This window comes from Aegilops tauschii, chromosome 6, assembly GCF_002575655.3.
Source record: "Aegilops tauschii subsp. strangulata cultivar AL8/78 chromosome 6, Aet v6.0, whole genome shotgun sequence".
Classification (NCBI taxonomy): Eukaryota; Viridiplantae; Streptophyta; class Magnoliopsida; order Poales; family Poaceae; genus Aegilops; species Aegilops tauschii.
Genome location: NC_053040.3, coordinates 26,945,273 through 26,971,295, shown reverse-complemented (window position 1 = coordinate 26,971,295; position 26,023 = coordinate 26,945,273). Strand labels below are relative to the sequence as shown.

At 43.7% G+C, this 26,023-nt stretch overlaps 3 protein-coding genes across 12 annotated transcripts; 2 read left to right on the top strand and 1 right to left on the bottom strand.

Annotated features, from left to right (window-relative positions):
- Nucleotides 1–1,757: 1,757 nt before the first annotated feature.
- LOC109786579 (acylamino-acid-releasing enzyme 2) lies at nt 1,758–6,734 on the bottom strand. 8 transcript variants are annotated; one of them, XR_005759133.3, is made up of 18 exons: nt 6,505–6,734; nt 5,703–5,895; nt 5,280–5,589; nt 4,969–5,190; nt 4,621–4,863; nt 4,416–4,493; nt 4,171–4,309; nt 3,949–4,100; nt 3,786–3,868; nt 3,567–3,694; nt 3,391–3,469; nt 3,132–3,300; nt 2,955–3,015; nt 2,750–2,872; nt 2,441–2,658; nt 2,268–2,336; nt 2,066–2,142; nt 1,758–1,978 (listed from the first exon to the last, which is right to left on the bottom strand). XR_005759133.3 is itself a non-coding variant. In XM_020345151.4 (18 exons), exons 2-18 carry the CDS (start codon nt 5,851–5,853, stop codon nt 1,909–1,911), a joined length of 2,352 nt encoding a protein of 783 aa, XP_020200740.1. In that variant the 5' UTR covers nt 5,854–5,895; nt 6,505–6,734; the 3' UTR covers nt 1,758–1,908. The 8 variants fall into 8 exon arrangements, 5 of the variants coding, with proteins under 5 accessions (XP_020200740.1, XP_020200741.1, XP_020200745.1 ...); XR_012187042.1 differs by having other exon boundaries at nt 5,703–5,887; nt 6,505–6,704; XR_012187041.1 differs by having other exon boundaries at nt 5,703–5,887; nt 6,510–6,633.
- Nucleotides 6,735–15,208: 8,474 nt separating this feature from the next.
- LOC109786578 (putative F-box/FBD/LRR-repeat protein At5g56810) lies at nt 15,209–18,471 on the top strand. Of its 2 annotated transcripts, XM_073500886.1 has the most exons (6): nt 15,570–15,694; nt 16,061–16,171; nt 16,264–16,703; nt 16,806–17,627; nt 17,730–17,885; nt 17,982–18,471. In XM_073500886.1, exons 4-6 carry the CDS (start codon nt 16,839–16,841, stop codon nt 18,375–18,377), a joined length of 1,341 nt encoding a protein of 446 aa, XP_073356987.1. In that variant the 5' UTR covers nt 15,570–15,694; nt 16,061–16,171; nt 16,264–16,703; nt 16,806–16,838; the 3' UTR covers nt 18,378–18,471. The 2 variants fall into 2 exon arrangements, with proteins under 2 accessions (XP_020200738.1, XP_073356987.1); XM_020345149.4 differs by lacking the exons at nt 16,061–16,171; nt 16,264–16,703 and adding an exon at nt 15,209–15,447.
- A 4,276-nt stretch (nt 18,472–22,747) lies between these two features.
- On the top strand, nt 22,748–25,999 carry LOC109786583 (uncharacterized). Of its 2 annotated transcripts, XM_040391737.3 has the most exons (5): nt 22,748–23,107; nt 23,226–23,347; nt 24,187–25,125; nt 25,241–25,396; nt 25,493–25,999. In XM_040391737.3, the coding sequence occupies exons 1-5, from the start codon at nt 23,032–23,034 to the stop codon at nt 25,904–25,906; spliced, it is 1,707 nt and encodes a 568-aa protein (XP_040247671.1). In that variant the 5' UTR covers nt 22,748–23,031; the 3' UTR covers nt 25,907–25,999. The 2 variants fall into 2 exon arrangements, with proteins under 2 accessions (XP_040247671.1, XP_073356986.1); XM_073500885.1 differs by lacking the exon at nt 24,187–25,125 and having other exon boundaries at nt 22,757–23,107.
- The last annotated feature ends 24 nt before the right edge of the window (nt 26,000–26,023 follow it).

Genomic DNA, 26,023 nt, shown 5'->3' with positions numbered 1-26,023 from the left:
TGAAGTAAAAGGTAATGAAAGAAAGATGAATGATTAAAAGATCCAGTAGTCTTCATTAAAATGGCGTATTTATATCGGGGCAGAGGTACACATATTGCTTGAGAGCCAAGTAAACACATAGTTACTTGAGAGCCAAGGAGGTACTCCCTCCGTTCGGAATTACTTGTCTCGGAAATGGATGTATCTAGACCTCCGTTCGGAATTAATTGTCGCAGAAATGGATGTATCTAGACGTATTTTAGTTCTAGATACATCCATTTCCGAGACAAGTAATTCCGAACGGAGGGAGTACATGGTTGGCTTAAGAGAAGGAAGTACATGGTTGCTTGAGAATCAAGCAACCTATCTAACAACTAATAATTATTCCAATTAGCTTAAGCAACTATTCTATTCTTAACACCCCCCTTCTACAATGCCTCTTCTTGGTTATATGCATCATCTTGATAAATCCTTTGAATAATAGAAAACGGCCTCAAACTCATTTACACTATTGGAGAGTCTGTAGGTCCGCATGGAGGGTGTCACGTCACCTTTTTTTGTTGAAAACGAGAGCTTCCTCTCTGATTTCATATATCAGATACCCATTGACTTTCTTACAAACTACAAGCAAAAAAATAAAAACGCAACAGAACAACTAAAATATCCAAGAGCACATAAAGCCCCATGATCTTTGGGCATCCACAAACCGGACCCTCGAAACATCACCGGTAAACACCCCAGGAACTCCAATCAATAGTTAAGACGCTACCTTGAAAGACAACCAACTAGGACCAACAAAAACAAACTACACTATAATTGACCCGAAGACCAAAATACCTCGAACACTAGACCGCCTTCAAAAGAGATAACCACTCACTTCAGTGCTTGATTCTATTCAAATCAACTTGCTAGCCATGTACCATGGGGAACACCTCACTTGCTACTAGCCGTCCTCTGAGATTATGGTTATAACAAGGGTGAGTACATGACGTACTCAGCAAGACTTGCACGGACCTAAACTATTGTATGCAACATGGTTCAAAGGAAGGGGTAAAGGGGTTTAGCGGCGCAAGCACCTAAGTGTTCTAATACACGCTACAACGTCCGTTACAGAAGAGAAGAGAGAGCGTGTAAAAGTAAAGGCATGGTCAACTACTCTACTAAAAGTAAAGACACGCTACATGTTGGACTTACGGGCTGATTTTGGGCTGCCAACACACCTTCCTTGTGGAGGGACTTAGCCCAACAGTTTGAAATCCCACAGACAGTCCTCAAACTCAGGGGAGTTCTAGGGGAGTCGGGACATGGCCCAGGCACTACCAACTCTGCCTCAAACCTCACCACAAACCCAGTTTTTCCTCTCTCTTCCTTCTCTCTCCTCTGTCTGTTGGACAATGGACATACATTTGATGGATATGGTTGGATGACCGATGCCCTCCCGGCTGGACGTGTTTGTGAGCATTTGATGGTCTGCGTTGAAGATGCCCTCATTTGTTTTCTATGCACCTTATAAGTTACTATACAGATGTCCTCAATCAGCTGGGCTTAAATTGAAAACACCGTCGGTTTTTGAAAAAAACTTCTACTGTTGATTGGTTTGTTCACAAACAGAATTCAGTCTCACCTCTTCCTAGGCTGCGTCGACCAAGAACTAGACAGATGTTGGGCGCGTTGCGTATGGTCACTTGTTGTGTGTTCGTCACTGACTTGCTGGTTATGCCGCCCCGTCCAGCGATGTGTTACTATTAATGCATACTGTACTCGGAAACAAGTCCAGATTATCACTCTCTTTAGGCTCATTATTTAGGAAAAAATACTTTGTTATTGTCGATTCTCAAATGCTTTGATCGCCTCACAAAGAAAAAATATTTCTTCAAAAAACCTTTGAAGTTATCTGGCTATGTTGAGGAAGCCCTCGAAATCTCTGGCTCAGATCTGTTTCAGATATTTCTTGAACCAGACCCCCATGTTGAGGAAGCTCTCAAAATCCGACCGCGGTCTGCAAACCAAATTAATCCGAACCAAGGTGAAACGACAATGACAAGAATCCCAAAATGAGAGGGGGAATCAGTTTAGTCTGGCTTACATGTCGATTTCGTGCGTGTCCTCTGGGAACATGATGGTTTTGACCTCGCCTCCTCTTTCTCTCAGAGCCCTTGCATACTGAAATGGCCGGTAACAACACGGAAAGAAGGTATATATAAGCAGAAGAGCGTTTCATATTTGTTGGTAAGTTTGTTAGATAGATGTAAAATGCTAGAAATATGTCGAACAATGGATGCGCGTACCTGTAGGCCATTGGACATGGGTACCCGGAGATCTGCTCCTCCGAGAAGCATAAGCAAAGGTGCTTTCACCTGCAGAATCAGAATCAGTCGAGTTTACCCTAACATGTTTTTCATCGTCCCACTGCTCCAGTTCCGACAACTACAGGGCATCAAGGAATGAAGGAAGGACATACTTTTGAAATATGGGCAATTGGTGATTTCTGGTGGAAGATTCGAAGATGATCAAGTGAAGGTGATTCAGAGGCGAGACGCCTCGCTTCAGTCCCGCAGGCCACGGCGTAGCACCAGTCTGGGATGTCTGTGGTCCCAATCATCAGTGACAGGTTACAGACCGGGTTTCGAGCCGCCGCCACAGCAAATCTCTCAGGAGCCTGGACAAGTGACAAATTAACTACGAAAAGAAGAAGAAGAAGAAGAAGAAGAAATATAAATGCAAGTATCAAGCAGTCAACTGTGCCTCTCATGGTTGCTAGGATGCTCACCTGGCCAATCAAGTGGGTTGTCAAGAAGCCACCGTGCGAGATCCCAACAACCGCTACTCTGGATGCATCCACCAGTCCTTCCTCGATCACGTGGTCTAGTGCCGCAAGACAATCTTGGACATCCTGTTCAACACAGTTCAGAAATTTATTTGATTTTGTTGACAAGGACAACCATCAACAACACAATTGGAGAGTACCCACCCACCTGAGATCCAACCTTCCCAGGGAGTGATTGCAAAGCCTCCTCCCCGTAGCCCAGCGTACCTCTTTTTTATTTATACCAAAGCATGAGTAAGATGATGATGATGGCACACGAACACCCATTGGTTATCATTTACCAGAATTGCAGAGAAATTTCAAGATAAAAAAAAAACCTGCTTACCTGTAATTTACAATCAGCAGATTAAACCCAAGTGACGCGAGAAACGCCGATGATTTCGAGTAGCTTGATACAGATGCTGAGTGTGGGCCACCATGAAGAATTAAAACAGTTGGTTTCTGTGAACTATCCTCGCAGGACACAAAGATGGCCTCAAATTGAAGCCGACCACCTGAGGATAGGAAAAAGTATACATAATCTAGTGAAGGATGATGGTACATAATAGTAGCTCACAACATTTGTTTGCATGATGAAGCAGTACCGTCAGACAGTTCATCAGAGGGGTCAGGGACCGGGATTCTGAGTATGCTCAACTTGTGATGAGATAACAAAGCCTTCACCTGCGGCACACAAAAACCAGTGATGCATGTTTGAGTAAATTATTGAGCAAAGAAAATGTGTATACTACTGAGAAATTTGCAGCAGTCTGCAAGGAACCTTGTTACTGGCTGCTGTCAACGGACTCGTAACTTCGTCCCAAACCCATGCGCAACGGCCATCATGATCCTCTGTTGACGCTCGACGACCATACCTAATTTGAGGAGGGTCGATGGGGCTACTCGACACTAGTACGGTCAGGAGAGAAACATATGTTAGCACTGAAAATAAGAAGATTATATGCATACACACACTGCCTCTGATCGCAAGTAGAATTACCAGAGAGGACATTGTTGCCACTTATTGCAAGGGTGCTCCATGAGTAATCTGAGTCTTGTGGACTTATTCTAGTTACTTCCCCACTGCCAAATGAAACAAAAATAATAATATGAAAAGTGATCCTTTAAGGTGCATGCCGGCAACTTTTATTTTATTCATTTACCTTAACACATCTATTGACAGCATCACTTCAGTACTTCTCCAAGCAGATGTCAACACCATTGTGCAATGATCAGAAAGCCAAGGATCAGACAGCATGGCTGAGCAGTATAGGCCAGGAAAACATCCATCTTGAGGGCACATTACAACAGGAACCTGGCGTAATTCAAATATGGTTCAGAGCGCAGATCATATTGAGATAAGCAGGTTATATATGTGACCATACCACATCGGTCACGCTGAGTTGTTCATCTGCTTTCCAGTCAGAAGGCCAGTTGATTCTATGCAGCGAATCTGTGGCATTGTGTGCCCCACTATCTACTGCACATTTCGAAGATAGAAACACCAGCAGTTTTCCATCCTTGCTGTTGACAGAAAAGATGAGCATTATGTGCCCCACTATCCTCGGTGAAAAGCATCAGTTTGAATTCTTTCAAGAAGGTGCAAGAGTATTATTAATACAGGCATTACCTGAACCGTGGAAATAAAGCGCTGCTTATGCTTGGGGTTAAGTTCGTTGCTACTGAAGCAGGTACTGACTCACTACCACTGGAAGAACAAAAGGGATCCATCATATTACATACATAGCAGTTAAGAGTTACTTTCTCCTTCCATTTGAACAAAACTGTAGTATATGCAGATACACTAAAATTCCAGAGTTACAACATGAGCTCACCTATCTGACGCGTTATCGGCATTTGGTTCTTCTTCAAAAGGGGAATGAATTGCATAGAGAGAACATGGCCTGTTAGAACAGTACTTGATGCCGAGTTTCCTAGCGGTGCTCTGAAACCCGTTGTGTTCTAACCATCCCACGAAGACCAAAAGCTTCTGATGACCACTTGAAGATGGCGGAGCCCAAACAACTTGACCAGCACTGATTGATTTTGGAACGCCTCTAGCAGCACGTACTTCTCCACTGCATGCACCAAAGCACATCAACTGATCAATATATACATGCTTGGTTTAGTAAGCCATACTTTTGGATTAAGGATTGGCAATGAAGGTGTGCTAAGACAGAGACCTAGCAATATCAAGAACAAACAACGAGGGTCTCCCCTTTCTGGAGTAAGTTTCACCCCAGTCCTCTTCCCAATCCCCCTGTCCTCTCCAGCTATTACAGTCTTCCTCAGAAGAGCCTCCCTTTCTATATCCGGCATCGTCGAAAGCTGGTTTCGGTCGAGGTGTCTGTTCAGCGATGTATGCTATGAAGGTCTCTTCATGGTTCCAGGAAATCCCATGAAACCTGCAGTACCGAGAACAAACATAATGTCATATGTTACATATAGCAGTGAAGCAGAGACTGGAAATGCAGACTTCATGCTGCACATTTACCACTCATCGGTGTAAAGTGGACCATGGATAGACTGATCAACATGTATCTCTTTCTCCACATGTGATTGATTCACAATCTGAAGTGTCGTACGCGAACCTTTCTCCCCGTTCCGCACCACCAGAAGCTTTGACCCCGAAGGGGATGGAACGACAGCCGACACTCCGGTCATTTCAATAGGGAAAGGAGACCAATGACACTCGAGAGGCATGGTTCCATGTGTCACAATATGGGAATGCAAAATATATTTCCTCTTCTTGTTTGCCAGCAGGTCCGGCTGACTAATGGAAAACATTGCTCTGGATCTGTCTTCTGCAATAATGTAGCGAGGAACGCTTTAATCAGACCAGCTTTGATATAGCTCCTGATTGAGAAGAACTAGATGATGATTGTGAACAAGGTACAGATAGAAATATCAGTCCTACCATTGTTGGTTTTGAAAAGCCAAGCACTTTCAATGCTTGGGACATTGGTGAATTCTTGCAGCAACTTGGACTGCGAAGCATATTCTTCAGATGACATTGCATCCATTCCCAACGGATCTTCTTTCTTGAAAGCAGACTGAGAGTCTTGCATGTCTGACAATAGGGAGACAGTATACTGGGCTAACCTAAAAATCTGCAATTCAGGCAAATATGTTCAGCACGCGGTACGAAGATCATGTATATTTTCTTATTGATTGCGCTGACAAGAGAAGAAAATGAGAATCCTCACTTAAAACATCGGGACACATATGGTTAGGAATGCAAATGCGTCAGCTGGACGGGCCAATTGACCCGTGCTACTAAAATTGCTTGACAAAAATTCAAAATTCGATATACAATTAAACTGGGATGGAATTTAAACCAAGTGAAATCACTGGACTTGCATCCCTAACTATGATCTGCAATTCAAGCACCTAGAAGCACAATACGCAACCAAATGTTCATCTCAACTCTTGCGTGATCCAAGTTTCAGGTGCAGGCAGCCATGGAAAATCTGGATGCATTAAGATCCCGAGCTAATATAGTTTCAGACACAAACAACAGTAGCTTCACTTGTTCTTCAGTCTTCACTAATTTCTTCGACAGTCAACACTCGACCCGTTCACAAAAGTATCACCACTGCCCATGAACCCAAAAAAATCAACAGAAAATATGCTGGATAATCTGAAAACAAGGACACTGGAAGCTGATTTGATTACTAGCCACCTCAAAACACTGGACTAAGGAAAAAGGAACTGCTTACCTTACCTAGTTCTTCTGCCTTTGCAGTGGAGTAGCAATGGCAGTGGCAGGTCCAAGCAAGACTCCCGGACGGTGAGCTCTAGAATGCCATCAGTACCTTGGAAAGACACCTCCCATCATGCATGTTACCTGATTGCCTTAAGATAACAACCTGGCAGCAATCGTTTGGTCAGATGGCACCAAGTTCTGTTTCCTTCTCTTTTGTCAGCATGTCACCAAAGTCTTCAAAAGTTACAAAAATAAAAGGAATCTTGAGCATGCGTTGCATACCACCACTAGGCAATAAGACAAAGGGAATCAAAAGATAATGTTGGTTCACATGTGCATACACCACTCATGACACCACCGAACAGCATGTTGCTGTCTTTTTCTCTCTCTACTCTGTTCTCTTGTCATTTTCTTTACATTAGTAGTTGCAATTTACGGCAGCATAATCATGCCATTTTGCTAGATAGTACTGAGAACCAGATGATCAAACGGACAAATTATGTGGTGTTGATGCAAATAGCAAATCTAGACTGCAGAAACACATGTGGGATGCACAGGGAACATGACATATGGAAACATACGGATTATGCTATCTCAACATAAATAGTACCATATAGAAGCATGGAAATTTGAAATTGGGAAGGTAAGGATGTATGAAAAGTTTTGACTTGAATTATGAGCAACACAAATATGTGAAAAATGTAGGGAGCACAAACTTAGTGTTGAAAAGAATGCTTTGGACTATTTAAAACATCAACATGAGAAAAATGATAGAAACATGGCTCTGTCGATCAAAACAAACAAACTCCGATCCACCAAGGAAACAAATTTATGATGCCAACAAATTATGGATATCAGAAGCATCAATTTTGACAACCACAACATAACTGATACTGTGTAGAAGCATATGCATTTCACCTTAGCGAAAAAGCAATGCTTGCTGCCAACATTTGGATGCAGACTTACGTGATGTGCAATTACGTCAATATTCATAAAAAATGAAGCAATGACTTCAGTCTATGACAACAGATTAGATAGTTGATGGAAGCACAGAATATTGAACTCGCAAAGTAACATGTATGGTTGCACGATTTGGCTGGAAAATTTGTGAATCTTTAACCAATTTCATTGTTCTTAATTGGAGAGTATGTGAGCTTACATCAACAAAAAATAGGGAAAAGTGTGAATTCCGTACATACTGATGACAGCCTCATCGTCATTGGAGGGGTGACTTTGTAAGACTGTCGATGGTCATGTCGTCGCTGTGAAGAAGGACGGTAGCCCGCCATCGTGAAGAACAACCTACACCGCACTGTTGGTGAGGCACCCCAACACTTGTTGCGCCATTGTTAAAGGCATAAGCAGGTGGCTAGGTATTCAACGACGCTGTCGGGAGATGGCGATGGAGCAGCTAAAGCATGCCCAGATCGATGAGCTGCTCAACAAGAAGGCCCCCATGGCCGCCGCCTTGAGGGAGGCCGTCGGCGCTGTATTCCAACACGATGGGCAGGATGGTGCCGTACCGCCACAGTCATATCCGGAGCTCCTTTTTGCCCGCGCTACCTCGCGCTCGAGAGTTAATTACCCAGCCAAGGTCACAACTTAGTACCACATCTCAAGCAGGGCACGAGGAATCACCAAATTTGTGCCTAACGAATAACGAAGAGCACCGATTGTGTGATAAGCTCGCGATATTTTACATCTCCATCTCCTTTTGTCCTGGGCATTTCAACGAACAGGCTATGGGCGCTCGGAAATCTCGTCTGCTCGCCGCCATTGGTGCCCTGCTCTCGGAGTAGAACGGGCATGTTGCTAGCCCTTGACCGCAGCCACGACCAGGCGAGGCCGCGCGGCGGCGCATCGGGGAACCGGCCAGCAGCCACGGAAGGAAGAAGCTCGGGCGGCGCCCATGGTGGCTCGGTCTGCTCGTGCTCGGCACCGCACCGGCTCGTCGAGGAGCTCCCTCGCAGCGTTGAGGTCATCCCCAAGTAGCCGCAGTGGCCGCAACACGGGCGTAATCTCCCCACCACAGGCGCGTACACCAATGGCCTCGCCTGGTCTCCGCCTCCTCAAGCTTGCGAGCCGCCGCTGCTTTTCTTCCACGGCCGTTCCGCCGGGCGGCGCCAATGGTGGTCTTCTGCAGCTGTGGCAGATAGGTGGCGGCGCCCGACGGGCGCAGCGGCGACCTGAGGGTGGTTCGTGCGGCGGTACGCGCGTCGCCCGTGGCTCGCCGGGGTAGCTAGCGCGGCGGCTGGCGGAGCAGCTCGGCGCGCTAGGTGCTCTCGTGGAGGTGCTGGTTCGCCACAACAGAGCAGTTCGTTGGCGTCAAGCTCCTCGTCAGTGCTTATAGAAGCTGCTCGATGAATTGCCCCATAGAAAGAGCAGATGGGATGAAGATGAACATTGAGTCATTGACATGCATATTTTTTTGCCACCAATAAGCTGGTCCAAGTTCTATTCTTTGTTTGATCTTTGCCACGCCAGCCTCACACGTGGGCCCAACTTTTCAGTTTAGCTGTTATCGCGAGCTTATCACACAGTCAGTGCTCTTCGTTATTCGTTAGGCACAAATTTGATGGTTCCTTGTGCCCTGCCTCACATGTGGTACTAAGTTGTTACCCTAGCCTCAAGTGTGGTGGTTTTAGATAAATAAGTCCACGCTCGAGATCAAGCTGGTCGCCTACAACAAGAAGAACCCCAGGACGAAGGGGAGGAGGGCTCGTCGGGCGCCACGGTGGATAATAGAGAGCTAGATCTGAATAGTTATAGTCCAGGAAATGGCTGCCAGAGGAGAGGATGAAGGAAACTGGACGACGAAAGTGGAGGAACGGGTCGTGGGATTGTGAGGATATTTCTGTTTTCCTTTTTCTTTGGCCAATAATACGGGATGTTGGAACGGTAATCTAACCATCCCACGACCGTGAGACGAAAAACAGATCAATGTGGAGAAAAAGGTTGTCTGGTGATTGAGAGTCTTCATATGTCTGGCTTGAAGTGTTTCCCATTACATCTTGTGTGGTGATGGTGCATGAACAACTTTAGATGAGATCGGGGTGGCGCCTATAAACATTAGAAGTCGGTGCAGGAAAGGGCCCATGAAGTGGCGTGCTAGAGTGTCATGGTCAAGCTCATCACACTTGGATTGATCACTTTCGTCGTGAATTAGGCCGACAATGTGACCCCTATCAACGATGGTGCTTTAGAGGACAGGTGACAATATAGATTTGTTGACAGGAACGTGCGTGTATTTATTTCTCCCGTTGCAATGCACGAGCATGTTTACATATGAGCCCGATAGGCAGTCAATATATGCGAAGCACGGCTTCATGCGGTCTACATCATTTATTCGAGATTGCTCTTAGGCTGCAATGTCCATAACAATGAAACAAACAACGGGGAGGTGGCAACCATAAATTATTGAACTTTTGGGAGGGCCAAGCATTTTTTTGTTAATATGAACTTTTCGGGGGTATGTGTTTTTCTCAAAATTGGGGGGGGGGGGGGGATGGGTCCCCTCCTCCCATGGCTCCATCCATGAGGTTGCACCGGCATGCCCTTTTCGTTGTGAATGAGAAACAATTTTTTGAAAATTTATGAGTTAATTATTATAGTTCTGTTTTTTTTCTTTAAATAATAGTAATTTTTTAAAAAAACTTTCAAACTTTTGATTTGGTTATTCTTCTTACGTGCACTATGGTTAGTTTTACCTTACTCTTTAAACTGGACATAGATGGAGTCAGATGTTGGAGAAAATTGCGGGACTATGGGTACATGCCATACTTTTGACATTTCTAACAGATGACTACCCATCGTTCATCGCGACATCACTTTGAATAGTATCCTGCTTGAATCTGACTTTGTGCCACGGTTATGTGATGTTGGAACCACAAAGTTGCTTGGCTCCGCTTCGACAAACTGGACTTCTATGGCAGGATCATATGTCTACATGGCATTGCACTGATGATGTTCTTAGGTTAGGCGACAATGAGTAGTGTATCTAGTATGTAGTGTTGATTTAGTAGGCAATTGGCCATTTAACTATGCTATGCATGATGCTTATGTGTTACTTATAGGTCAAATTATGGAATGAACTAGTTTAAATGTGTGTTTCAAATGAATTAATTTTTAGGAGATCTGCTAGATGTGCAAATGTTTAACCCCTTAAAAATTAGGAAAATGGAATAGGGGGAAGGTTTAAAACTTTTATGATAATGGATCTGCTAGAGATGACTTAACATCCAATATCCTTGAGATATTTTGTTTTACCACAAATCTCTGTGTCTGATATTTAAGATCACTTGAATAGACGTGAATGTATATATAGCACCGATGTGTAGAGGAGGATACATTAATGGTGTAGAGGAGGCATGGTTTTTTAGTGGTCCCCAAAATAAATCAGTGAACATTTTCTTTGAACCAATGTTTATTATTTGTGCTAGTGTTTGAAATGGTAGCCAGTATACACCTAAGATCAAATATCAAAAAAACAAACAACAAAAAAGTAAGAAAGTTTAGTACAAATTAACGTTGTTTTTCTTCGCGTTAACGTCATCCCTTAAAACACGAAGGTCCCAGAAAATTAAACTCCATGGTGTATTGTGTCTTTGGAGAGCGAGTGGACCCATTTTGTCAATGCGCGCCTGAGATGGGCTGGATGGGTTGGCCAACGTTGCTTGCATATGTGTCTTGCTGTGTTTTGTTCACCAGAATGTGCAAGTCGTTAAAGTATTTGTGTTGATGATTTGAGTCTTTTTTCACACTCAAAAAAATTTATTCTGATATATTTTAAATTTCCCATGGTCAATAAATTGCGCGAACTGCATCTTAGAGCAAGTACACACATTTTTAAGTTACATCTTACAAATTTTGTTCGTACAATAGTTTGGTTGGAGCTGGAAGATAATGTTCTGACGCAAGTTTTTGCCAGTACCTCACGCCAACAAGCTGTCTAAAATGGTCGTTTTTTAGATCTGTGCATATGTACTTTTGATATGGCTATGACTATATTTATTTATGTCCTAATCTAACCCAAGAGTTCATTATTTTCATATAATTGCATGTGTATCGAAACATTATATTATTATGGTTATTTTTTACTATTTAGGTGAATAGTGTTTGTGCAGAACATATACCGCATGCTTGAGGTTAGGTATTAGGTTTATAAATAGTTGACATTATTGAGTTGATACTTTGAAGTGACTAAAATTGACAATGACAAACCAATTTAACATAATTGGCCATCTACACCTTCCTATGTAATGTAATGGTAGTCAGATGCACTTTTTTATACCTTCTGTTGTTATATCATGCTACCCGAGCTAGATATTTCTCAACTAGTTTTACTATTTATAGCTATAATATATTTGCATTTTTTTATCATGGTACATTTTCCTTGACATGATCTCCTTGATGCATATTTACAATTGATAATAGATTTTGCACCTACTTGCATTCTTATGCACCATGTTGTTAAATTAGAAGAAGAAAAATTCTAACATGAAACGATGTATATTTCTTCATAAATTAGCAGTTTATGTTGTTTATATATCTACCTTTTCAGTCCGAGAGGATGCTTTCGTGCGAGACATACGCTAGACATGCTGGAAGAAATCAAGTTAGCTTGCTATATGGTCATACTTGATAACAACACAAATACAATGTTGGGTTGATTGGCGAGGCATATCTGTTGGCTCTTTGCAGATGTCAATTAAAGCCTTGAATGTTGACTCCCGCATGAGTGTTACAGGAAGTACCAGTACTTATGGATCCATAGTCAAAAGAAAGCTACTCACATGCGATCATGGTGGCCTTCAAGTTGACGGAGACGGCCACCATGAAGAATTTCCCCTCCAGTGGAGTTCCGGAAAAGGCCTTCAGATTGGATTGTCACGAAATAGAGGTGTGTGGCGTTGAAAAAATTAGGCTCTTAAATCACAGGGGTTTTCAGGAGTATATAAAGGCGTACGTGTTGTTGACAGGCGATGGAACGGAGCACCAGGACCCCCCGCGGCCCCACCATGCACCCCTAGCCGCGTGGGGGCTGTTGGCCACCCCAGGCCTATGTCAGTTGCCATCGGGAGCTTCTGGATGCAAAACTTCTCCTGATTTATTTTGGGATTTTTTTAGCCTGAAAAAAACCGGTTTTCCTGAAAATTCAAAAACATGTAAAAAAAACAACAACAATTGAATCACCCTGATCATGTCCTGAACATCACCATACATGTGCCATCTACGTCCATGGTTGCGGTTAATCACCAAGTGCTATGGCCATATGTCTCAGTTTCCCTGATCATGCATTGGCCTGTTACTGACGTCCTCCTCCTGGCGATGAGCCATTTACAATATTCCTTCTTATCCGTTAGGTGGATTTCGTCCCAACACTCCTCATGCCATGCCCTAGCACGCCACACAAATAGCCAATCTTCGCATATTTGACATTCAAGCAACCTCTCTTTTCCAACAACATTTAGTGGAACAAAATGGATGATGGATTTACTCACTTCGATGCTCGCTCTCGCCCGTACATAATTGCCTTCAAAGTACCTTATGGCGTTCATCTCTACACTCCTGATAATGTCACCCTCCAAGCTAGCTCATCAATAATTGCATGGCTGCAATAGAGGTCGGGGATGCTATGAATTTGTGTCCAAACTACCATACCGTCGAGCTTCACAGATTCAGGGTGGATCACGTCCACCATACTCTCCAATCAGCACCATTAGTCCATGGAAGATCCAAGGTTCTAGAACATCACCTTCTTCCAATTGCCAAGACACAAAATCTGGATGACAAATAAGTTGTCGTCAACCCCATGGATGACCGAATGATGGGCGAGGCTCCATGCAAGCTTACGTGTCCTTCAGCACTGCCGCTAAAAAGGTCTCGTTGTATCAATGTTTTCAACCGCCGGCCAGCCATCGCGTTACATTCGCAAGCTCGCCTATCTTTCCTTCAGCGACAAAGACACCATCTAGCTCACCCACTTTCATATTCATGGTCTTCATAGTTGTCTCAAGTAGAGACGCGGCTAATCTGCACCCGAGCTCAAATGAGCTCGGGTGAACAGTAAAATCGAAAAAAATTCAAAAAATTTCAATTTTTTTTAGAGAAACATTGACAAAAGTTCTAAGTGCCTGCAAAAATTCGTCATGAAATCACATTCCTAGAAGGCGTGGCAAAAAAAACAAAAACAGTACTCTGAAAAAAGCTACTTTCAAACGCATTTTGAAGCACTGAATTTGTTTTTTTTTGCCACGCCTTACAGGAATGTGATTTCATGATGAATTTTTGCAGGCACTTAGAACTTTTGTCAATGTTTCTCTCAAAAAAAAATTGAAAATTTTTGAATTTTTTTTGATTTTTTTTCGATTTTACTGTTCATGCGGGAGCATATGAGCTCGGGTCTAGAATGGACTTTTCGTCTCAAGTAGTCCTTTGTTAGCGCCGACAATGCTCTTGCCCTTCACCTAGCCTGGCCAGAAAAGAGGCGCGAGATGAGCCGGCCCAGGCGCGTGGAAGGCCACAACTTGTTTTTTTGTTTTTCTTTTCACCCTTTTTTGTTCTTTGCTTTCTCTTTTTCACTTGTTTTTATACCTCCAAATATTTAAAATAAATATATTACAAAAACAATCAACATCAAACATTTGAAAAATGTCAATCTAACATTTGTAAAATATTAATCCAACATTTGTAAAATATTAAATGTGTATATAAAAAATGCTTCTCATGTATACGAAAATGTGTACAAAAAAAATACAATATGTCTGAAAACAAATTGATCATGTGTTTGAAAAATGTTAATCAGGCATTTGAAAAAAATGTTAAACATTTATAAAAATATGTCCCTGATGTATATAAAAATTTAGAACATGTATAATTTTTTTAAATAATTGCGTATCAAAAGAATTTAATCATATATTTGGAAAATGTATCCTTGTATATAAGATATTCCTGAGATGTACCAGACAATGAAAAATGTGTATAACAAAAGTAGTCATGAAACACACAAGTTTGAAAAAAAAATGTTAATCATCTATTTAAAAAATAATAAATGTGTACCGAAAATATGCTCCTAATTTATATGAAAAATCTAGAACATATATTAAAAAACTTGAACATATTTTTCTAAAAATATATATTAAAAACTGTTAATCATATATTTTTAAAAATATTAAGCATGTATTAAATAATATTCCTGGTATATACCAAAAATGTACAATGTGTATGAGAAAAGTCATGAAACATACATTTCTAAAAATGTTGATCATGTATTACAAAAATGTTAAACATGTATAAAAAATTCCTGATGTATACATAAAATGTAAAAATGTGCAGGAGGGGTTGTCGCTATTCGATGTGCCAGCTCATGTACGCTTGGCTTTTTCCTACCGGTAATAGGAAGCTTCCGAGCTTTTTCTTCTGTTTTTTCTTTCTTTGCTTTTTTTTGTTGCTCTGTTTTCTGTGGGTTTTTTTTTTGTCTCTTTGGGGCTGGGTTTTGTCCAGATTTTTACATTTTTAATTCCTGAACTTTTTCGAAAATTTTGAACATTTTTTGACTAGTCCTTTTTCCAGACAATTTTTTTGACTAGTCGTGGTGTGGGAAGAGCAGACCATGGGCCGGTCCGTCGCATACCGCACAATCATCTGGAAGAAAATGAAATTATTTTGTCAAAGAAAAAACTCAAGAAAAAGGAAATAAAAAAGATCCCCTAAAAATTACTCGCACTTGGTAGCCCCGCCCGCCCGCCGGCTCCGTCGCCGGCTCGAAGTTGAGTACAAAACGGAGCCAGAAACAAGGATAGACAAGGAGAGCAGAGCTGGATAGGAGTTGAGATCTGGAGGAGGGCAATCGAGCTGCTGCCAGATCCAATCCGAGGGAGGAAGGGTTCGTTCGTCGGCCACTCGCTCATTAGAGCTCTAACCTTTTTTGGCGCGAGGAAGCAACGGGGAGATTCAGGTGGGTGACACCCTGCCTGCATATATATAGGTTTACTCACGATCAGATCGGGCGCCTTCTCTGCTTTTTTCTTGTATATATCCATCCATAACGACCCCCTTTTTCCTTCCGTCGCAGCGCAGGTCGGCTCATGGCCTCAACGACAACGGGTAAAAGAAAGGGATCCACCTGTGGAGAACAAGGCGGCGTCGATGGCGATTCTCAGTCTGGCAAAGCAACGCGGAGCTCAATCCCAGACCTTCCCGAGGTACCCACTACCGATGCGTTGAATTCTGATTATTGCAACAACAATAGTAGCATGCATCATGACATCGGGACTACTCCCATCACTCTATCAGACTAATTCTCGATCGGGACTACGCTAAGCATAATACCGCCAGTGCTAGATACATCCGCTTGAGCGACAAGTTTTTCCGGACCGAGGGAGGGATTTATGAATAGAGGAAATATATTTCTGGTCGCATCCTAACGTTGACACCAAAAGGACGGTCTTTACTGAATGAGTGAGAAATTCGACGATTCGTTCTAGTAACTGTAACTCTTCTATCTGCTAATTTGTACTCCTACTACTGTAACTCGTGTGTTTTTGTAATTACTCTTCTTTTCTTAGAAGGTGCAACTTCCGGAGACAAGTGACGTTGTTTCAACTAAAACAACATCACTTATTTCCGAACAAAGGGAGTAGTAAACTGTGAGTCATGTGCTTCAAAATTGATACGCCTGGGTTCGTATTCATAAGCACTTGCCGACCATTATGATTTTCTAACTGTCAACAGACGGAGCTGAAAAATGATGGTCAAAACTCTGATTTTGCAGGGCTTATAGAAATTAACAGAAGGAGCGACGACTAGCACTATATATGACGCTAGTGTTGTGCTGTCGCAAACTTCATGCGATCAATGATTGCATATTTATTCTAGAAGAAATTGGAAAAATGATTCATCTTTCCACCTGCTTCGATCACAACCCTCTCCAAAGCATTGATTCTGCTACCGTTTCGATCACGACCCTCTCCAAAGCATTGATTCTGCTACCGTGGTATCTAAAACCTGTAAAACCATAACAAGATTTCACAGCTGTGCTCTAGATGTTATAGATTTAATTGTTTTTTCCTTATGTGCAATTTGTGCTACCTGAATCCAGAATACATCATTTTATTTATGCACTGAACTCTGTATTTTTCGACTTTTTCTTTGCCCTTATGGTCTTGATCAATTAACCCATACCCTGCGCAACCGTGTGGAGGGCTACCTGGGGTACGATGTTACTCTGTGTGGTTATACTGATTTTCTTTTTCCAGTCGAGCTAATGTGCCTCACAATCTCAATCTTGATTTTATCCAATGCTTGTGTGTGCAGGACATATTGTTTCGCATACATTCCCTACTGCCAATGCGTGAAGCTGCTCGTACTGCTTGCATATCTCCCACCTTTTTCCAATCCTGGAGATGTCATTCCAATCTCCTCTTCACTAAGGATACGATTGGCTTGAAGAGAGGTGCGTGTGGAGAGAATTTTGACGACAAGATTGACCGCATTCTCAGGAACCACTCTGGCTGCTTGAAAACATTCAACATTGACTACTATGGCACGCGCGGGTTCACCGGCACTAGTTATTTTGACCGTTGGCTTCAGATTGCTCTTAAACCAGGGATCGAAGAACTCACCCTCGTGTTGTCTGAAACGAAGCGAAAGTACAACTTCCCATGCTCGCTTTTATCTGCCGGGGTTCGAAACTCACTTCGGTACCTTAGACTCCAATTTTGTGCCCTCCATCCCACAGTTGAACTGGGCCCCTTGAGAAGCCTGAAAAGCCTGTATCTGTGGCGTGTGAGCATTACATGGAATGAGTTAGAGTGCCTTATTTTCAACTCTCTTACTTTGGAGCTACTGGATCTTATTAGTTGCCCTGAGATTGAATGCCTGAAGCTACCTTGTGCTCTGCAGCGGCTCAGCGCGCTTAGTGTTTTAGCGTGCGAGAGACTGAAAGTGATAGAGAGCAAAGCTCCAAATCTCTCCGGTTTATACCTTTGCGGAAACTGGTTAGACTTCTCACTTGTGGAAACATTGCCAATAAAGGAACTAGAATTGCAACAAACAAACCTTATCCGTGATGCTCGTGCCAAGCTGCCATCCCTTATGCCAAATATTGAAACTCTTGCCATACAATCATCGAGAGAGGTATATATTCTCCACAATGTAGGGTGTTGTAGGCCAGCGGTATATTTGGTTAAATTAGGCTAGTATCTGGTGTATCTGATACATGACATCGTTCTTGTGCAGGTGGTTGATGCACCAATGCTGCCTACCAAATTCCTCCACCTTAAGCACCTGACCATCACTGTGAGATCAGGAGCAATTGTTTCCCGAGCATATGACTACTTTTCTCTGGTTTCTTTCCTCGACGCTTCTCCTTCCTTGGAGACTTTGATATTAGATGTAAGGCGGTAACTCTGTTCATTTATTTCAGCCTGCAAAGTCATCCGATCAGTCTGGGTCCGGTTAACTGAATCATACTATCCTTTTTATCGTCAGGTGACTCAGCGGCGTATGGTGCATAAATCAATTTTTGCGGATTCACAACTGAGGCACATGCCTGAACACCACCATGGCCACCTCAAGAACGTCAAGATTAGCGGTTTCAACTCTGCGAAGTGCGTGGTTGAACTAACATGTTATATTCTCAAGAACGCGGTGTCACTTGAGTGTCTTACATTGGACACCATATATGGGAGTAGGTGTGATGATCAAGGCGAGGACAACTGGTGTACTCCCATGACGGATGGCATTCTCATGGAAATTCCTTGGGCACTCTTGGCTATCAAAACACACATTGAGAATAAAGTTCCACCTACAGTTCACTTAACTGTTCTGGAGCCTTGCAGCAAATGCCATGCTAATGGACTAGAGCGGGTATTATCGCAGTCGTGACATGGTGTCATTTACATTTAGTTCTAAATGAGCCATGTTTTGTATCTTGAACTATTTATGTGTGACCCTACTGTACAACAAATTTTTAGTTCAATCTTGGATGGACATTTTTATATTTTTCCTGGTGTGGCATGTTGATATGGTTGCAAGGGTTTGTTGTGCTGTGCCCCAGCTGAACCTATTTTGTACCTTGTTGCACTCCTTGCTTTCCTTTGAACCTTGAACCTTTGATGTTGTCGCATCTTGGTGCGGTTGCTTTATAATATAAAGCGGTGGGAAACCCTTTTTCGTTGATATGGTTGCAAGGATTAGCTGGCCAATGTTGAGATACTCAGTTGCAAGATGTGCTGTGGTTTTTTTCTCAAACTATATTGTTACTGGCAGCCAAACTTAGTGCTTAATCTGCTACAACCAATTGCCAAGAGAGGCACAAGCTGCGGCAAGTTGCCAAGGAATACAACTCTTGACCCAAAAAATACTATTTTAAAAAGTATAAAGGAAAAAAAACAAGCCAATCTTTCATGTTTGAACATACCGTGAGACGCTTCAAAAGAGCACAAAAATTATTTTAAGAATAAGGTAAGAGGATACAATTATTTTCAGGGATTATCGTGAAAATGCTTCAAAAGAGTACAAATAAGGTATTCCTGTGTCCCATCGCATGAATTTGGCCTTGATTTTGAGATGGGTTTGAAGGATTATCAGGGACGACGGGGGCTTGTGGCTGCAGCTTATTAAAGCCAAGTACTTGCAAGGCTACCCTTTTCTCACTTGTGAGCGTAGAAGGGGTCCCATTATGGAAGTCTATGTAGTCAATGAAGGATGAGATTCGACTTGTTCTCCATCTCCATAGGCACTAGAGATGGGACCCCCTTCTGGTTAGATCCATCGCTGGCATGAGATTTGACTTGGACTTTTCATCTCCATAGGCAATGGAGACGGGACCCTCTTCTGGCTAGATCTATGGCTGGGACGATCTCCACTTTGTGCCGAGTTCCCGAATCTGTTTGCTATTTGCTTGGACCCGATGATTTTCGTTGCCTCGTGCGCCCACGATGGGAATTGGAATGTCTCGTTCCGACAAACATTTGGGCATGAGCAAACCGTAGCTGGCCCAACCTTCGGGCGGCCCTCTCACCAATACTTCCGGACTATCTAGACGTCATATCTTCGCACTTTGCCCCATCAGGGCTCTTCTCTGTCAGCTCGGCATATCATACTCTATACCGTGAGCTGACTCGTGCATGCACCACACCTCTGTGGAAAACGTCCCTTCCATAGAAGATCAAGATTTTCGTATGGCAGCTTCTATGTGGTCACCTCCCATCGGGAATGGAAATGGTTAAGCGGCAAGGGCCTAGCTATGGGCTTTGCCCTCTTTGTGGCGTTCTGGAGTATGAAACCCACATCTTCTTCGTCTACCCGCTACATGTTTCCTTTGGAGCTTTGTCTATGAAGCTCTCGGGCCTGAGTGGGAGCCCAGGACCTGGCTGAGTTTCTGGAAACTCAGGCCAACCATAGTAGTACGAGGCGACACCTCTTTTGGTTAGTGTTTGTGATGATGACATGGACCCTTTGGATGACGTGTAACAAGACGAGTAGGTCTTCTTTCGACGTGTAACAAGACTTTATTTTCAAATTTCTAGCCTTTTGCAGCACTAACATTCGCTCTCTAGGCAACAAGGCCGAGATAGGTTAGGCGGCATGATGGGTGCTCTGATTGTGGCAGGGCGCCGCCTTGCAATGCCTTCTACCCATTGATTTGTTGGCCTCTTCGTGGCGTTTTTCCATATTTTTTCATTAGGGCATGTTTGTATTGTTGCCCTTGCAGGCCATTGTTTATTTTTTCTCAGTACCTAAACATACTGTATGGACATCGTGGTTTGTTTTATCTATAAAGGGTGGAGAAAGCTTTTTTAGAGATGAGAAATTTCAATACTAGTGGAATACATATCGTCTATCATGGAACGAGAGAGAGAGAGAGAGAGAGAGAGAGAGAGAGAGAGAGAGAGAGAGAGAGAGAGAGAGAGAGAGAGAGAGAGAGAGATGACCAAAATATGACCGAACCCAGTGACATAGGAATAGCCTAGTTGAGGCATCTCTGACCGAACTCCTAAAATATAACTCTTCAAACTTCTACTCAAACCTTAACTGAATTTGAGGAACTAAAAAACCGTGAACATGAACAAACTCCTCAAACGAACTAAACCCCACATGGAAAAGTCTCTCCTGTTTCTTCCTTCTTTCTTCTTCCTTCTTCCTTCTTCTTTCCACATGGCCAACGACGACTTCACGTCACTATATGGTATCCATGAGTTAGCTAGGACCTAGGATAGATGTAGCACGGAAGCAATTTGACAGAATTACCGTGTGTGACATAAGTGTAAGAGGAAGTAGTCGAGAAAGTAGCCAAAATTCCTCCTACACGGGCTATGACTTGGGCGCTCATCTGAATGATTTCTTCCACTCATCTTTATCTTAGTGGCACAATGGCGTGGTCCATAATGAAATTCATCCGAATCGGCAAAGATGGCCGACGACCACTTTTCATGTACATTTTCTTAGTGTACATGAGCTTTTCCTTTGTAGGTGTTTCTTCGCGTGTGTTGCACCTTTGCTAGTGGAGCTTTGCCACGCCTATGTGAAATAGTTATGAAATTTAGTGTACGATATTATTTGGCAAGTTTTAGCGGAAGGGGGGCCACCCTGAAAATCAAGGGGAGGAGAGAGATTTATGAGACAATTTCCATAACTTAGTTACGTAGGTGTAGGAGTTTCGTTGCGTGTGACTGGAGATGACAAGGGGAACGCCGCCAAGCTAGGGACGATGAATAGAAGCGCCGTCGTGGGCAAAGACCACAAGAAGACAAAAGTGTAAAAGAAAAGTTTGCGGGTGTTCATCAAAATTTGGCAGCCGGAGGTTGGCGGGGCCACGGGGTGTCAACCGGGTGCGGGGTGGTCGTTGAAGGCAAAGAACACAACAAGGCGACGCCGTGCATGCAGCCGAATAAGAGAAAGAGGCGGTCGTGTAAGAGAGAGGAAATCTTTTGCTAAGGCTTGATTTTGCTCTCTCAACTTTGAGAGGCGGCAAACACTTTTGTTAAAGGTTCTGGGAGTTCGCCAACTTATTAGGGAAACGATTGTGACCGGTGCGCCGGCCGAATTTTCCGCCGGCCGCGAGCCTCGCTGGCATCCCGCGCCCACCAAAACAGCACCCCCATGTGAGACGCGTTTTTTAGGCCCCACGTAGATCGCACCCTCCTCCCTTATCTTTTTCCAACCGCACACCTTCATCCCCTACCTCCAGCCGCATCCCTCCCGTGGCTGTGTTTTCTTCTTCCTTTCCCCCCGCGTTGTTGCCGGCCGTGGTCACCTATGTCGCCGGCTCGTCGCACCACCCATGCTCCGGTTGCACCACCGCACACCCGTTGTAGCAAATTTGGTCGCCAGAGGTAGCTTTTTCCACTGCCGGTTGCAACAAATTCGCAACCGTCGTCGCCGGCCACACTTTTGCCGTCTTCGTGTTTGTAGCAAAAACGGAAAAAGCTTCAACCAGTGCATGAAAAAGATTCATCCGGTGAGTGAAAAAGCTTCAATGGCCATGAAAAAAAGCTTCATCGGCGACCATTTGTTACAAACTTTGTTAGTTTTTGCTACAACCGACGACCAATTTTGCTGCATCGCCGATGGCCGGAGTTCTTCAGATAAGGTGCATGTCGACGATGGAGCTCTGATTTGTTGCAACTGGCAACTTGCAAAGCTTCCACCAATGAGTTATTTTGCTTCGATGGCGATAGATGGAAGTGGCAACCAGGGAGACGATGACGATGCAAGCGGGATGCACCCGACGGCAAGCGTCGTCGGCGAGGGTGTCCGACGGCGCACCTAGCGTTGCAACCATTGGGGTGGTGAACTGCAGCCGGTGCTACAACGGCGTGAAGTCGAAGCGGCGACCCGTCATGGCGATGAGCTGCAAAAACACGACGGTCAGCGATGAGGGGCCGGCGATGAGGGATGCGAACGACAGAGACGAGTTGCAAGCACGGCGCGTGAAGGCCGGTGGTGCTCGCTTTCGGCTTTTCTTCTCTCCGCGCACGGTGACATGATTTGGGGAAGAAAACCACAGATCAGGCGGAGGATCTGATCTGGCGGTTGAAGGGACTGCATCGCACGCTGCATCGAACGGCTGGGGCTCGACCGGCCCAACAGTTGGGCCAGCGCGCCGGCGCACATAGCTGCCTAACTTATTATCTTATAAAAAAGGGAATTAAAAAAGAACACATGAATTTTGAGGAGTCGAAGCCTTCTAGGAGTTCGGCTGGAGGCGCTCTTAAAGATCGTGACAGTTCGAAAGAGAGAGCAATCCTGACAAGAATCCCTGGGAAGAAGGTATCTTGGGCAGGCCTCATCGCAGCTGTCCATCACCCGAAGGAAAGAAAAAAGCATATACTCTCCGTACTTACTAGCAGTTGATAGCCCCGCCGCCGCCCGCCCGTCGGCTCCGGCGCCTGCTCGAAGCTGAGTTCAAGAACAGAAGTGATTTCTCGACCAAAAACAGAGATTGATAAGGAGAGCTCGAGAGGGAGTTGAGATCTGAAGTGCTTTCTCGGCCAGATCCGATCCGAGGGAGGAAGGTATCGTCGTCTGCTCGTCCATGGGGATGCTAGGGCTGAACAGGCTCGTGTCTCTGCAGAGCGACCGGCCGCGGCGTCAGCAAGGGGGAGTTTCAGGTGGGGAAAAGAAAAGATGTCGACAGATTGGGTGAATTTTATGCTTTCTTCTATCCATGTCTAGGCCGCTAGGGTACCGTGAATCCGTGACCATACTCCTTTTTTTTCCCTGTCGCAGGTCGTCGGCTTACGGCCTCAAGGACGGGTAAAAGGAAGGGATCGCCCTGTCAACAAGATGACGATGGCGATGATTCTCAATCTGGTAAAATTAGGAGAACGGTAATCAAGGCGCTTCCTGAGGTACGGAGGCGGTGAAGTTTTGATGATCGCAAGCATGATATCACTGCGACTACTCTCATCAGACTAATTAATTCTCGTGACTATGCTCGGCTAGCTGCATGGTATTACGATTTGCAAACAGAGAAAAGATCCTTTTGGTCACATATATACTGATGTGACAGAGAAAATTTCTTTTTTTGGTCGTCTTGTGCTGTAACAAAGTTCGAGCGATCATTGATTGGCATAGTCATTACAGAAGAAATTGGAGAAATGATTCATCTTTCCACCTGCTTCACAACCTCTCCAAATCATCGATTCTTCTATTGCGGTGCCTAAATAAATAAATCTATAAAAAGATAACAAGATTTTTCACAATTGTTCTATATATAGATGCCATAGGTTTGATTTTTTAGCTTTTGTGCAATTTTGTGCTACCTAAATCCATAACAAATTTTGGATTTATGAATTGAACTCTGCATTGCTTGCCCTTTTCTTCATCTTTATGGTCTTCTTGAACAATTATCTCTTCATCTTAGTTACCCCGGTTCTGGTTTATCATAGGATGTGTAACTGCTAGATTGGCAGATTCTGTTTAATGGTGTGCCATTCAGATATGCTATCTTTGCCGTTTGTTTAACACTGTTAGCAAAACTTCTCTATGGGTTGCTGAGTTTCCCTAGCAAAGTTAGTGCCTTTGCACTGCCTACTATCTAAAGTAGCGCACCCTGTGCAATTGTGTGGGGGGCTACATGTTCCTTTGCACTGCTCCATGTGGTTCTACTGTTTTTCTTTCTCCGGTTGAACTAATGACCTTAGGTTCTCAATGTTGACCTTTTATTATCCCATGCTTGTGTGTGCAGGACATATTGTTTCGTATACACTCCTTAATGCCAATGCGTGAAGCTGCTCGTGCTGCTTGCGCATCTCACGCCTTTTTAAATTCGTGGAGATACCATCCCAATCTCATCTTTGATAAGGATACAATTGGCTTTCCCTTTTTACATTCGTGGAGATACCATTCCGGCCTCATCTTTAATAAAGATACAATTGGCTCGAAAGAAAGTGCGAGTGGAGAGAATGTCCACCACAAGATTGACTGCATTCTCAGGGAACACAAAGGCAGCTTGAAAACATTCAAGCTTGACTACGCTCGAATGAATGGGCTCGATGACTTCAGTTATCTTGACAGTTGGCTTCAAATTGCTCTTAAGCCTGGGCTTGAAGAACTCACCTTCATGTTGTCTGCATCAATGTCTCAAACAACTGGAAAATACAACTTCCCATGCCCGTTGTCTGGAGCAAAGAGAACATACAACTTCCCATGCGCGCTTTTATCTGACAGGGTTGGAAACTCGCTTCGGTGCCTTAGACTTGGTCTCTGTGTCCTCCATCGCATAGTTGAACTTGGCCCCTTGAGAAGCCTAACACGCCTGTACCTCTGTCATTTGAGCATCACATGGAATGAGTTAGAGCGCCTTCTTTCCAACTCGCTTGCTTTGGAGCTATTACATCTTACTGGTTGTGATGAGATTAAATGTCTGAAATTATCTAGTGCCCTGCAGCGGCTCAGCGGGCTTCATATTTTAGTATGCCAGAGATTGGGAGTGATAGAGAGCAAAGCTCCAAATCTCTCTAGTCTCCGCCTTAGATCAGGATGCAGGTTAGACTTCTCACTTGTGGAAACATGGCAAATGAAGAAACTATACTTGGTACAAAGCAATCTTATCTATGATGCCCGTGCCAAGCTACCACCCGTTCTGCCAAATATTGAAACTCTTTACATAGAATCACAGCGTGAGGTATATATTCTCTACAAGATAATGTGTTGTAGGTTAGATATATATATATACATATTATATTAGTCATAATATCTTGTGCAGAGTGTATCTGATACATGAAGTTTTGTGCGCGCAGGTGGTTGATGCACCAATGCTGCCTACCAAATTCCTCTACCTTAAGCACCTGACCATTGTTTTGAGATTAGAACCAAACGGTTCCGGGGCATATGACTATTTTTCTCTGGTTTCTTTCCTGGATGCTTCTCCTTCCCTGGAGACTTTGACATTAGATGTAAGTCTGTGGCGCTGTTCATTTAATTCGTCCTGCAACGCCATCCGATCAGTCTGGGTCCAGTTAACTGAATCATATTATCCTTTTTATTGTCAGGTGACTCAGCGGCGTATGGTGCATGAATCGATTTTTGTGGATTCACAACTGAGGCACATGCCTGAGCACCACCATGGCCACCTCAAGAGCGTGAAGATCAGTGGTTTCAGCTCTGCGAAGTGCTTGATTGAACTGACATGTTATATTCTCAAGAACGCGGTGTCACTTGAGTGTCTTACATTGGACACCATTTGTGGGAATAGGTGTTATGATGAAGGCGGCGACAATTGGTGTGTTCCCATGGCGGATCCTATTCTCGTGGAAACCCCTAGGACGCTCTCGGCTATCAGAACATACATTGAGAATAAAGTTCCATCTACAGTTAAGTTAACTGTTCTGGAGCCTTGCAACAAATGCCATGGTAAAAGACTAGAGCGGCTATTATCACTGTCGCACAATGTCATTTCCATTTAATTTTAGATGGCCCATGTTTTGCTTCTTGAACCATTTGTGTGACCTACTGTACAACAAAATTTTAATTCAAATCTTGGATGGACCATTTTTTTATCTTTTTTCTGGTGTGGCATGTTA

Coding starts and splice junctions, on each gene's coding strand:
- LOC109786583 (XM_040391737.3), top strand. CDS start 23,032: ATGGGGATGCTAGGGCTGAACAGGCTCGTGTCTCTGCAGAGCGACCGG. Junction 23,348..24,186: donor TAATCAAGGCGCTTCCTGAG/GTACGGAGGCGG, acceptor TTGTGTGTGCAG/GACATATTGTTTCGTATACA. Junction 25,397..25,492: donor TGGAGACTTTGACATTAGAT/GTAAGTCTGTGG, acceptor TTTTATTGTCAG/GTGACTCAGCGGCGTATGGT.
- LOC109786578 (XM_020345149.4), top strand. CDS start 15,578: ATGGCCTCAACGACAACGGGTAAAAGAAAGGGATCCACCTGTGGAGAA. Junction 17,628..17,729: donor CCATACAATCATCGAGAGAG/GTATATATTCTC, acceptor GTTCTTGTGCAG/GTGGTTGATGCACCAATGCT. Junction 17,886..17,981: donor TGGAGACTTTGATATTAGAT/GTAAGGCGGTAA, acceptor TTTTATCGTCAG/GTGACTCAGCGGCGTATGGT.
- LOC109786579 (XM_020345151.4), bottom strand. CDS start 5,853: ATGCAAGACTCTCAGTCTGCTTTCAAGAAAGAAGATCCGTTGGGAATG. Junction 4,310..4,415: donor GCTTTATTTCCACGGTTCAG/GTAATGCCTGTA, acceptor TTCTGTCAACAG/CAAGGATGGAAAACTGCTGG. Junction 3,695..3,785: donor TGGCAACAATGTCCTCTCTG/GTAATTCTACTT, acceptor TGACCGTACTAG/TGTCGAGTAGCCCCATCGAC.